Source organism: Herpailurus yagouaroundi, unplaced genomic scaffold (assembly GCF_014898765.1).
Source record: "Herpailurus yagouaroundi ecotype Mexico unplaced genomic scaffold, PumYag 161, whole genome shotgun sequence".
Lineage (NCBI taxonomy): Eukaryota > Metazoa > Chordata > Mammalia > Carnivora > Felidae > Herpailurus > Herpailurus yagouaroundi.
In genome coordinates, this window is record NW_024412402.1 from 10346880 (window position 1) to 10357702 (window position 10823).

At 51.9% G+C, this 10823-nt stretch overlaps 1 protein-coding gene across 4 annotated transcripts in view; it reads right to left on the minus strand.

Annotated features, from left to right (window-relative positions):
- Positions 1–6456: 6456 nt before the first annotated feature.
- Positions 6457–10823, minus strand: part of JAML (junction adhesion molecule like) — a 27265-nt gene continuing 22898 nt past the window's right edge. For all 4 annotated transcript variants that reach the window (XM_040483173.1, XM_040483172.1, XM_040483174.1 and 1 more), the window contains 3 exons: positions 10365–10425; positions 8877–8963; positions 6457–6958 (listed from right to left, as the gene is read on the minus strand). In XM_040483173.1, coding sequence (XP_040339107.1) covers positions 6866–6958; positions 8877–8963; positions 10365–10425 — 241 coding nt within the window. In that variant the 3' untranslated portion in view covers positions 6457–6865. The remainder of the gene's footprint in view (positions 6959–8876; positions 8964–10364; positions 10426–10823) is intronic.

A 10823-nucleotide genomic window follows, 5' to 3' on the forward strand; every position in this document is an offset into this window, starting at 1 on the left:
AACTGAACTGTAACTCTGGGCCAGGTGATTTCTTCTTCTCTTTTTTTTCACCGTAAATTAGGAAACTGATGATGTGGGAAACAGAGGCAGAAGGAAATGGCAGATAAAATGAAATGTCCTGGGGGTGCCGGGGTGGCTCAGTCGGTTGAGCATCCGACTCTTGATTTTGGTCATGATGTCACAGTTCACGGGATCCAGCCCCACACAGGGCGGCACACTGACAGCACGGAGCCTGCTCGGGATTCTCTCTCTCCCTCTCTCTCTGCCCCTCCCCTGCTAGCGCTCTGTCTCTCAGAATAAATACATTAAAAAAATTAAATTCCCTTATAACCTGCAGGCCATTGATAAATACTTGAGGCAGGCGGAGTAGAACATGCCTCCAGGAACTCCCTTCTGTCTTAAGGTTCATGCTTTGCTAGAGGGAAAAACGACCTGAGCTTAACAATAGCTAGGCCTCCCCTCTCCTGTGAGTCTTCTTTAGTATATAAACTTTGGAAACTCCCCCTTGCCTTTGCCTCCCCTGGCTCCCAAGTCTATAATCAGTCTCTCCTCACGGTCCCGGGGCAGCTCTTTCTGCCCAGGGTCCCGTCCCCGTGCTTTAACGGAGTCACATTTTCTGGCACCGAAGACGTCTCGAGAATTCTTTCTTGGCCATCAGCTCTGGACTGCCACCTGTCCCAGGCCCTTCGCTGTGGCGGACAGAACCGAACCCACCCCAGTTTACGTATGGCCGTCAAGGGCAGAGGCAGAGGCAGGACGCAAGCTGAGGCCTGTGTGAAACACTGGGTTCTCCTGGTACTCTACACGGCCCACGGCAGAGACGCAAGTCCTTCTCTCGGGTTGTTCAGAGGCACAGGGAAGAGAAGAGCGAAGACCGGAAGGGACGTAGCAAGGAACCTTTGCATAGGATGCAAGAGGAAGGTGCCCCAAGCAGGGTGTGGAGGAACCGAATGGGAGCTCGGAGCAGCGCTTGGCTCATGAGCGGACACTCCACACACGGGTGACGCAAAGCTGCCCAGAAGCCCGCCCGAACGAATGAACGAGCGACCGAATGAATGAAGGAACAAGCGAGCGAACGACCGAGTGAATGGATTGGAAGAGGAAATGGGGGAAAGCAGACATCATCGTGAAGGCAGGAAAATCTAGCCGCAGCCGCTAGGCTGGGAGAGGCCAGGTGGCCGGGGTTGGGTGCCAGTCACTGGAGGCAGAGGGGTAGAGAGAGAGGAGGGGCGGCCTAGGGAAAACTGTCCTCCAGTGGCCACGGCCGGTCCCCATCCCTGCTGCCCTCTGGCCCCGGGCCTCCTTGCTGCAGCGGCCGGGCTCCCAGGTGTGCCGGGAGGGAGAGGAGGGAGAGACCTCGCCACCAGCCCGGGCCCTGCCACCAGCCCGGGCCCTCCGCTCTGCCAGTCCCGGTCTGTGTCTGCGGAACAGCCACTCAGCCACCCGTGCTGCCGCAGGCACATGTCAGCCAGAGAGTTTTGGTTTGACGTAGCCGGCCTCCTCCTTTTCCTTAATGCAGTCGAGGGAGCCCAGAGGCTCAGGGAAGCAGCTTACTCGGCTCATTGGGTCTCACACAGGGACCAGAAACTTCTATCCTGGCTGGGGACATAAGATAAGACACGACTCTCTGTTTCTCTCCAAAATGTGGCTAAGAGAAACCAGGTGCATGATTTATAACAGGACGGCCTTTGAGTGACTCAGTCCTCCAGGACTCAGGGTCAAACGATCAGGGGGGCAGTGGCCTGTGGCAGGGTCCCGCGGGAGGAGACAGACCTGGCAACTGTTCGTGGCTCACTCGGGCCTCCCAATGCCCATTTGCTCCAAAAGCGTAAAGCTTCCCCAGGAGCCAGTAAAAGGCTGGGAAGCTGAAACTCAAAAGAGGTATTTTGCAGAGTATAGACACCAGTATCAAAGATGGGCTATTTGAGGAGTGAAGCCCTGCTTTTGGCATTTCTACCCGGTGCCATTTACCCCTAACTTTTTGCTGGACAACACCCAATCACCTACCCTGCTGGGAGAAGCAGTGTTCTAAATAACCCAAAGGAAGGTGGTTTCCTTTCGCCCTTGGAATGCCTCACTGAGGCTACAGAGAGCCTCCCTAGGTAGTTCGCCTGAAAGCCTGACTTCTCGAAGTGTGGTTGGTCCTTGAACCGGCACCCTCAGCATCACATGGGAGCTCCTTAGAAATGCAGACTCCCAGGCCCAGGCCGCACCTCACACCCAAGAAACCACAATCTGCATTTTTTTTTTTAATTTTTTTTTTCAACGTTTATTTATTTTTGGGACAGAGAGAGACAGAGCATGAACGGGGGAGGGGCAGAGAGAGAGGGAGACACAGAATCGGAAACAGGCTCCAGGCTCTGAGCCATCAGCCCAGAGCCTGACGTGGGGCTCGAACTCACGGACCGCGAGATCGTGACCTGGCTGAAGTCGGACGCTTAACCGACTGCGCCACCCAGGCGCCCCTCTGCATTTTTAATAAGATCTCCGGGTGATTCTTGAGCACACTGAAGTCCTGACTTCAACTCGTATTAAAAGGTTGGCATCCCGTGAGCCATGGGCGGTGAGAAGCCAGGTTCGGGGGTTGGGGAGAAGGGATTGGTAAGCAGGGACAAGCTTAGGAGGAAATGCTGGTCTCAGGATCTGCAGAGCACCCAGCTGCCCGATGAGAAACCACCAAGGAAGGGACTCATCGTTACTCACCTCTCTTCTCCGCCCCGTGCCCTTCTGCAGCCATTGCACACCAGGTGGTTTCTCTGACCCAGGACTTCACACCTTGGTGTCCTTGCCTTCGCTGTCTCCTCTTCCCGGAATGCCCTTCCTCTCTGGTCTGTTCAGCCACCTCCTAGTCTTTCTTCAAAAAGCGGCTACCAACTCACCCGCTCTTTGTCTTCTTCGTACCTCTTCTCTCTATGCAGAGACGTAGAGACGTAGAGACGTAGGCGCCTGTGACGCGGGGCACATTCACTCGTTTGTTTGCCAACTCTCTCGCTCAGCAAACTCAAATATCTATTCAGTGTCCCCCATGTACTAGGACTAGAAGCTAGAGACTCCGACATGAATGAGATACAGCTCACCCTCGGAGAGCTCACGTTCTAGATAGGGAGACAAAGGTATAAGCGCCCCTCTCCAGGGGGCACAGGAACAAAGGCATGCCTGGTATTGCCTGGGTGTCAGAAAATATTGTCACCTTTTGTTTCCACATCTTACCCCCCCAACTAAACTACAGCTCTTTAAGGACAGGGACTGGGTCTTATTTAGAGTTTGAGCTAAGCCTCTACTGGTCCCTGAGCACATGAGAATAAATGTCTACATCTGGGGAAAGGGCAGAAACTCCGTCAGCCAGAACTTATGCGGCCAAGGCATGGTAGGACCCGAACTGGAGGCCTCCCGGTACATGCTGTTCCACGCCATTTCCGGGAATCCTATTTAACAAGGGATGGACCCACGTGGTCGCAGAAGAGATGTAAAGAAAAGACACGCGAAGCAGGATCTCTAAAAGCTTAAGATCTCTTGGAGAAAATAAAGCCTCACACTCATAAAACAAACAGAGAACATGAGGAGATAAAATCTGGTAAGTGTAGAGACATCTGGGAAGATGGGAGAAATAATCCACTCAGGCAGGACTGAAGCAGGGCCTTGAAAGAACGTTGATTTGGGCAGGCAGAAAGGGAAAGGGAGTTCCAGGCAGGGAAACACCCAGAGCAAAGGCTCAGAAGCAAGAAAGACACAGGTATATGGAGCAGAGGGTTCCATCATGAAAAGAAAATGAAGAGGCATGGATGGGTGGACAAGATGGCACCCAAACTCAGGAGGCCATGAACACATGATCCGGAAGTCCTGGGAAAGGCAAATCTCTGTTGTTTGCACCATCTACAAAATAGGAAAGGTCTCTGCTCTCTGAGAAAACTCTGAGTTCCCTTATTTTTTGAGAAAGAAGGTACGTTCGGGAGTTGAGTTTTACAGAAGTGGTGATGGACCGCCTCATCTCCCTTGAGGAAGACAGACCACATTTGCAAACCAGCTGGCTAAGACAAAAGGTCAGTAGTGCTTAGAAACTGTGTTTATGCTTAGTAAGAGGATAACTGGTCTGTGTGGGGACAAAACTTGCAACCTAAGGTTCTTTGGCTCTGAGTAACTAAGTCAGGGGCAGCAAGACCCCTCCCAAACACACACACACACACACGCACACACACGCACACGCACACGCACACGCACAGCGCTAGTATTTTATCAAACAAACTGCCAGTGTAGACATGTAACCATATTGACTGGCCAAAAGGAGAAAAAGTGGGTGGCGAGGGGAACGAAGACTAAAGGGCTGGCGGAAGCTGCAGCCCTTTCCGGGAGGTACGTCTCCAGGTTCCCAGTGGACAGGCTGAAGTGTTTTCAGTTCTGGTAGCCAAGCTCTGAGGCTGCTAGCTTCTCTATTATTCATGGGTGGCCCCACCCGCTCTACTCCTTCAAGGCCAATTTCTGTTGGCAAAAGCCTGCGTACATCTGGAAGCCTTTGAACATGGGAGCATCTGGTGTTCTAGGGACTTAAAATAGTACAAATTCAAGTAACAAAACTGCTTGCTAAAAGGTCTACTACAAGGAGATCCAGCTTGCATGTTTCCAGCAGCTCTCCCACCGTCCAAACGTGCGCCCTGGGAGCTGGGCAAAACCCTCCCCTCAGCTCAGCTTTGGAGCTCTCTCTTCCTTTGGGTGGGATAGAGGGGTTCGGGGTGCGCGGGGTTCAAGCACTTCCTGCCCACAGAAATAAAAGGTAACGAGAGATGGGGACGGAATCACTAGAAGACAATCCAACTGAGGAGGAACTCATTGGAAGGGGATGGAGGGCCCACACCAGGCACTGGCACCTAAACCACCTCATCTAGTCGCCACAAAAAACCCTCTGGGTCTCCATTTTATAGGGAAACAGCCTCAAAATCCTGAGTCAACCAATTGCAATATCAAAGAAAGAACAAAAGGCAGGGCCAGGGTTGAACCAGGCTTGTTTGAGCTCGAAGCCCATTCCCTCTTCCATATGCCTTCATGCTCCTGGATTGAATAGAGAACCGCCCGCATGAGGAGGGCATGAGGGAGCAGGCAGCTCTTCCAATGGTCCCCACGGGACCGTTATAGTTTTAGGCAAAATTAGTATTTGACAGCTGTGGATTTCCACTCTCAACCTCGACTTGAGGCCTGTGTATAAATGAGACATTTGTGGGGAGGTCGGGCTGAGAGACAGAAGGAGGCTTCCTCTTCCCCCTCCTCAATTACAGTTGCTCTACCCAGAATGGAAACCAAACTTTGAAGGAATCAGCTTCCAGTTCGGGCACGTGGAACTCTGGAGTGGGGGGTGCCCCCACTTCCCCGACCCCAGCGCCCCCCGCAGGAGCGTGTGGGTAACTGCACATCCCACCCTCCAGCTCTTACCCTAATTTATTCTCTTTGACCCAGAACATCAGATGTTAAAATCACCATCCGTCCACCTAACTCCGTACCCCGAAGGTCCTCATCCTCTGCAGATAATATTTGAGGAAGTGGAAAGGGACCCCTTAGCCCAGGAGAGCATGTTACTTAATAGCCCAGAAACGAGATCACTTCCTCTCCATGAATCCTTAGGATATGAAAGAGTCTCTCTGCTCACTCTACTTATCATGGCAATACGTGTCACTTCTCTGATATGTCTTGGACAGGATGCACATATTGCAAAGTATTGACATCCTCCTTATTTAGAGCTAACAGGTGAGAAGGAAACATTTAACGACTCTTAGCCATGCTGCACAAGAACGAAAATGAGGCTATAGGCCTCCGAGTAGACACCCAAGAACAGTTGGTAAAAGAGAAAGAGGCAATAATGGGCGTGTAATGAGAGGGTCCTGATGTATGGAGAGTCAGGGGAATCCTTCAAAAATGTAGCTGCACTTGAGATTGGACCAGAACTCCACGCCCTGAAGGGCTAAGCGGGAAGGATGGGGTACAGAGAACGAGGAAGGGCCTCGGCAGTCGAAGAAAGGAGGCCTGAGCAGAGCCCAGGCTAGAGATGGGAGCCCAGAACCAAAGGATCTTTGAAACGAACCTCGTTACATCTTACAATGGTACCAAACGTATAGGGACCTCCCCCTTCCGACCAAGAGTTAACTCGGCGGCCGTCTACTTTTGGCCAACCAACGAGCTCCACTTTTGAAAAAGACAGACAGATGCCCAAACTCCACCAAGGATGCCTCCGGTGAGGCCCAGGAAAGAGCCACCGGCCATTCTGATACCAGCCAGGCCAACAGCGGTTGGGTTAAATCCTCGAGCCACATTCATTCCCACCCATTCACTCCATCCCATTCACTCCAACCCATTTACTCCCACACTGTCCCAGGGCCAAAACTGGCCTGCGGTCACTTCAGTCTGAGGGACTCCTGACTCTAAATTCCTCACCAAAGACCCCACTCCCCCCTCAGCCGGGCATAAACAGGATGATTTCCACAAGCCTCGTTTATTTAGGGGTAATTTGCCAAAGGAACCATTTGGGTTGGTTTTGATTTCTGTGATTCTTCCCAGAAACCCATCCATGGAGACCAACATCCAAGGGGAGGACCTGATGGAATGCAGGAGGCCACTGCGGCGGCTCGGCCGGGGTCCCCAGGGCCAGTGTCCCGCTCCGGAAGGAGCGCCGCCATGCTTCTCTCCACCGAAGCCCGTTCCTGCCGAGCTGTCCTGTCTTTCTGCCAGGTTCTGGACTCTCCTTCTTCAGCCTTTTGACCGATGAGGCAGGAAACCAGCTGGGGTGGGGGCAGGGGTCCGGAATGACCAGGACAGTGACTCGGGACACACAGAGGACAGAGTCTGTGCCACTGCTAAGGACAAAAGGAATTCTCCTTTCTCCTCAAAAGGCTTGCTCTGGTTTGGGGATTCCCCCAGCTGACTTTTCTTCAGGCGGGTAATTTGGGGCTGACCTCAGAGAAGGCCAAACTGGGTGCTGCAGGGGAAGGGAGGGAAGAAACAGAGCACATTTGTAAGTATTTTGATCATAATAGTTGCCATTTATTGAGCTCTCTCCATCGATCTGGCCCAATTCTGAATTTCACAAGCACTAACTCTTTAGATCCTCACCACCTGGGAGGGAGGTAGTCGCCTTCTTCTCACTTTAAGGATGAGAAAACTGAGGCTCAGAGAAGCTAAGTTACCTGCCCAGGACCATCTAGCTTCTAAATCACAGAGCCAGGATTGGGACTCACATCTGTCCAGCTTCAAAGCTTGTGACGTCAACCAGTATGCCACACAGCCTCAGAGAGGGGACACAGGCGTGGTGCCCCCTTCACTGAAATAAATATGATCAATTCAACAACAACAACAACAAAATTGCAGGTTTATTGTTACCCCTGCTCCCTAATCGAGTATCACCTCTATACCTGAGGTCTCAAACAAATGGCCTGCGGGCCAAAATCTGTCCAGACGCTTACTGAATTTGGCACACGGTCTTTAGAAATAACTTGACCAGCTCCTAAAGGCCTTTGAGTTTTGTGGCTTTGGCCTCTCATCCCCCTTGCTTTATTCGGTTCCGTTTCAAGAGGACAGAAGTGCTGTTTTCCAGTTTCAATCCAAGTACCTACACTGAACACGGGGAAGGTGGACCTCACAGAGTTTCTGCAGATAGTGTCGCCCAGGTGAGGACGCACTCAGCAGCAGCTACCATGCAAATGTCATCAGCAGGTCTCTGAGAGGCCGGACAAGGCCTGGCAGGGACCGCAGCGTCACAGGGCAGTAGCAGGAGAAGGCCAGAGGGGTAAATACGACTACACGCAACTTCGGAGTGGAGCTACTGTTGCACTTGGTGGAACCAGGCCAGGTCCCTGATCTCACGCTTCCTTGGCAGGGTCCTTCTCTGCCGCGATCATCTGGGAGTCATGTGTTCTCAGTGCCGCTGTGACGGGAACAAACACGAGCAAGAGGCCAGCCTTTCTGGGCCCAGCAGAACACCACTCCTTTCATGGCCGGGGTGCCTATAATTAGTCTACAAATAGTACCATGCCCGTCGCCAGCTCACCCCTTCTGTCCTTATTCCTACTCACTGCGCCCCAGTTGCCTTTTCTACGTGCTGTACTTCCCTGTGGAGTGGAGGAAAGGGAAAGAAGGAATCCGACTCCATATTATTGTACGGAATGCAGCAGGCAGCCTTCCTGGCGATCAGATTTTGTCCAAGCATCGTAAGTCACAGAATTTAAAAATGTAAGAATTGGGGCACCTGGGTGGTACAGTCGGTTAAGCCTCTGACTTGATCTTGGCACAGGTCATGATCTCACGGTTCATGAGTTTGAGCCCCACATCGGGCTCTGGGCTGATGGTGCAGAGTCCTCAGTCTCTCTCCTTCTCTCCACCCCTCTCCCGCTGGTTCTCTCTCTCACTCTCTCTCTCTCTCTCTCTCTCTCTCTCCCCCAAAATAAATAAACTTTTAAAGACTTTTTAAAAATAAAAAAATAGAAAGGGAAGAACTGGAAGGGACTCTTGGATAGGAAGGAAGATCGCCACACAACGTTTGTCCAAGGATCTACGGTACCCTCCTTATTAGTTGTGTTTAACCTCCAATGAGGCAGGGGTACTTTGCTCATGCCTGATAAAGGTGCCTCTTCTCACCACTAAAATCCATCACCGTTGGCCCTAGTGATGCTTAACTACTCGAGATTGGGTACGAAGGCAAGATTGGTCTTCTACCCAGCAGGGCTTCAGCATTTCAGACTTCCCTACTACTTAGAAAGCATCACAGGGCAGTAGCCCTCGGCAGAGTGACCTCCCTGGGTGACCCAGCCATGCCCACCGCCTAGGAGTTTGCCGTACCCTCACCAGCTCCTTCTCCAACCCCCGTCACCTGGCTCAGCCAGGCCCAGAACCACTCTCACCATGGTCATGTAGGTGGCCTCTGCCCTTCCACTCGATTCTTCTTCCTCAATCAGCTCCCGTGTGGTTATTGAGGAGTAAACATGTTTCTAGAGGGGGGGATGGGGGGAGAAATGGGATAAACGTTCCCCCAAATCGGCAAATGTTATATGCCAGAGAAAATGGCCATTTGCTACTGTTCACAGGGCATCAACACCAGAGGGTTATTGAGAGCTAGAAAATTATCGTCAATAATGACAATTCAGTCCCCAGTCTTCCCCCAAACTAAGAAAATTGGCTAGTCCGCGAAGAGCACTATCTGAACCACATTCTTTGCTTCAAAAGATAAACATCTTTGGATGGCCATTTAGGTAGCAGCAGGGAACCCTTATCTTGCCAGATTACTTGTACCCTGTGCTTATTTCCTTCTAATTAGAGGCTTGGCACGATGGCACTGATCAGCAGCTAACTGCGGTTATCTCTTTGACAGGGTTTACGTGGCAGGAACAGCCCTCCCTGAATCTCACATCTGTGAGGTCGGTGGTAGTATTCCTGTCACTATTTGGGGAGGCGATGTCATCCAGTGATAAATTCTGAGGCTTCTGAGGCCCCAGCTGCGACAAAACCTACTCTTGGGTCACAAACAGGCCAAAAGATGGAAAAGTAAATACTCAAAGAGGAGTTTTTAAAGGAAGGAAGGAAGGAAGGAAGGAAGGAAGGAAGGAAGGAAGCGAGGGAGGGAGGGGGGTGGGAGGGAGGAGGGGGAGGAAGAAGGGAGGGAGGGAGGGAGAAGGGGGAGGAAGGGAGGAAGGGATGGGAGGGAAGGGAGAAAAGGGGAAGGGAGGGAAGGAAGGGACGGAGGGAGGAAGAAGGGAGGGAGGGAGGGAGGGAGGAAGGAAGGAAGGAAGGAAGGAAGGAAGGAAGGGAGGAAGGGAGAAAAGGGGAAGAGGGAAGGAAACAAGGGAGGGAGGGAGGAAGGAAGGAAAAAAGGAAAGGAAAGGAAGTTCAAGGAAATGAATTCATTTCTCAGTCTCTAATAGCAATTATTTATAGCTCCATTACAAACTAATATAGAAGAAGAACTTCTTGATCCTCCTACTTAAGGTCTCTGAATGATTTCATCTGAACTGTTGACTCCTGAATTCACCACAATTCTCCCTCATGGCTCCCTCATGATGCCACAGATGAAGAAGCTCTTGCAGATCATCGGGTTATTTGGACCTTACAACAGGACAAATGGCTCTGAGTCCAGTGCTCCTTCCTCCAGCCCTACCAGGAGGCCCTGTAGCCCCACCCCACTCCTACCCCGGGGGCTCTTGCTCGCTCGCTTACTGAAGATTTCCTGAGCCCCTGCTCCCTGCCCAGCACCGGCCGGCATGCTGAGACATAACACTGAGGAAGATAGTTCACAGAGGAATTGATGGCACCACCTGAAATGCTAGAGCCTTAGAGCCTTATCCACCCGGCCCCGCGCTGGGCCCAGCAGCAGAACGGTAGAGTTCTTCCCTTACCTCTGGATCAGCCTTCTGTATGTTCTCCAGGCTTTTTACCAGGGTTGTGGACGTTCCTGAGCTGCAAGGCATGAAAATCATGGGGAATTAACCGGCCAGCACTGTATGTTCAAGAGTCCCTGCAGGAGACCCCACAGAGCTTTGTGCAAAGGGGGACCTCAGAGGAGGAACTATTCTCTCTAGATGCCCACCGCCAGCACCAGTCAGCCCACCTTGAAACCTGAGGAGTGCATCTCTCTGATGAAGGGCAGGAAGGGATTCTGCAGATAGTCTGGGCTGAACAGCAGCGTTGACTTCCCTATTAACCTAACATCTTTCTGCACACACAGTTTCAAGTGAATTAACAGTGAGGGCCACGGGATTAGATTTTATCACAACCGAGGACTAGGGAGATGTAGCTGGACCAGCAGGGGGCGACAGAAGCTCAGCGACACCCAGTTTCAAAGGGTTCCTGGCCAT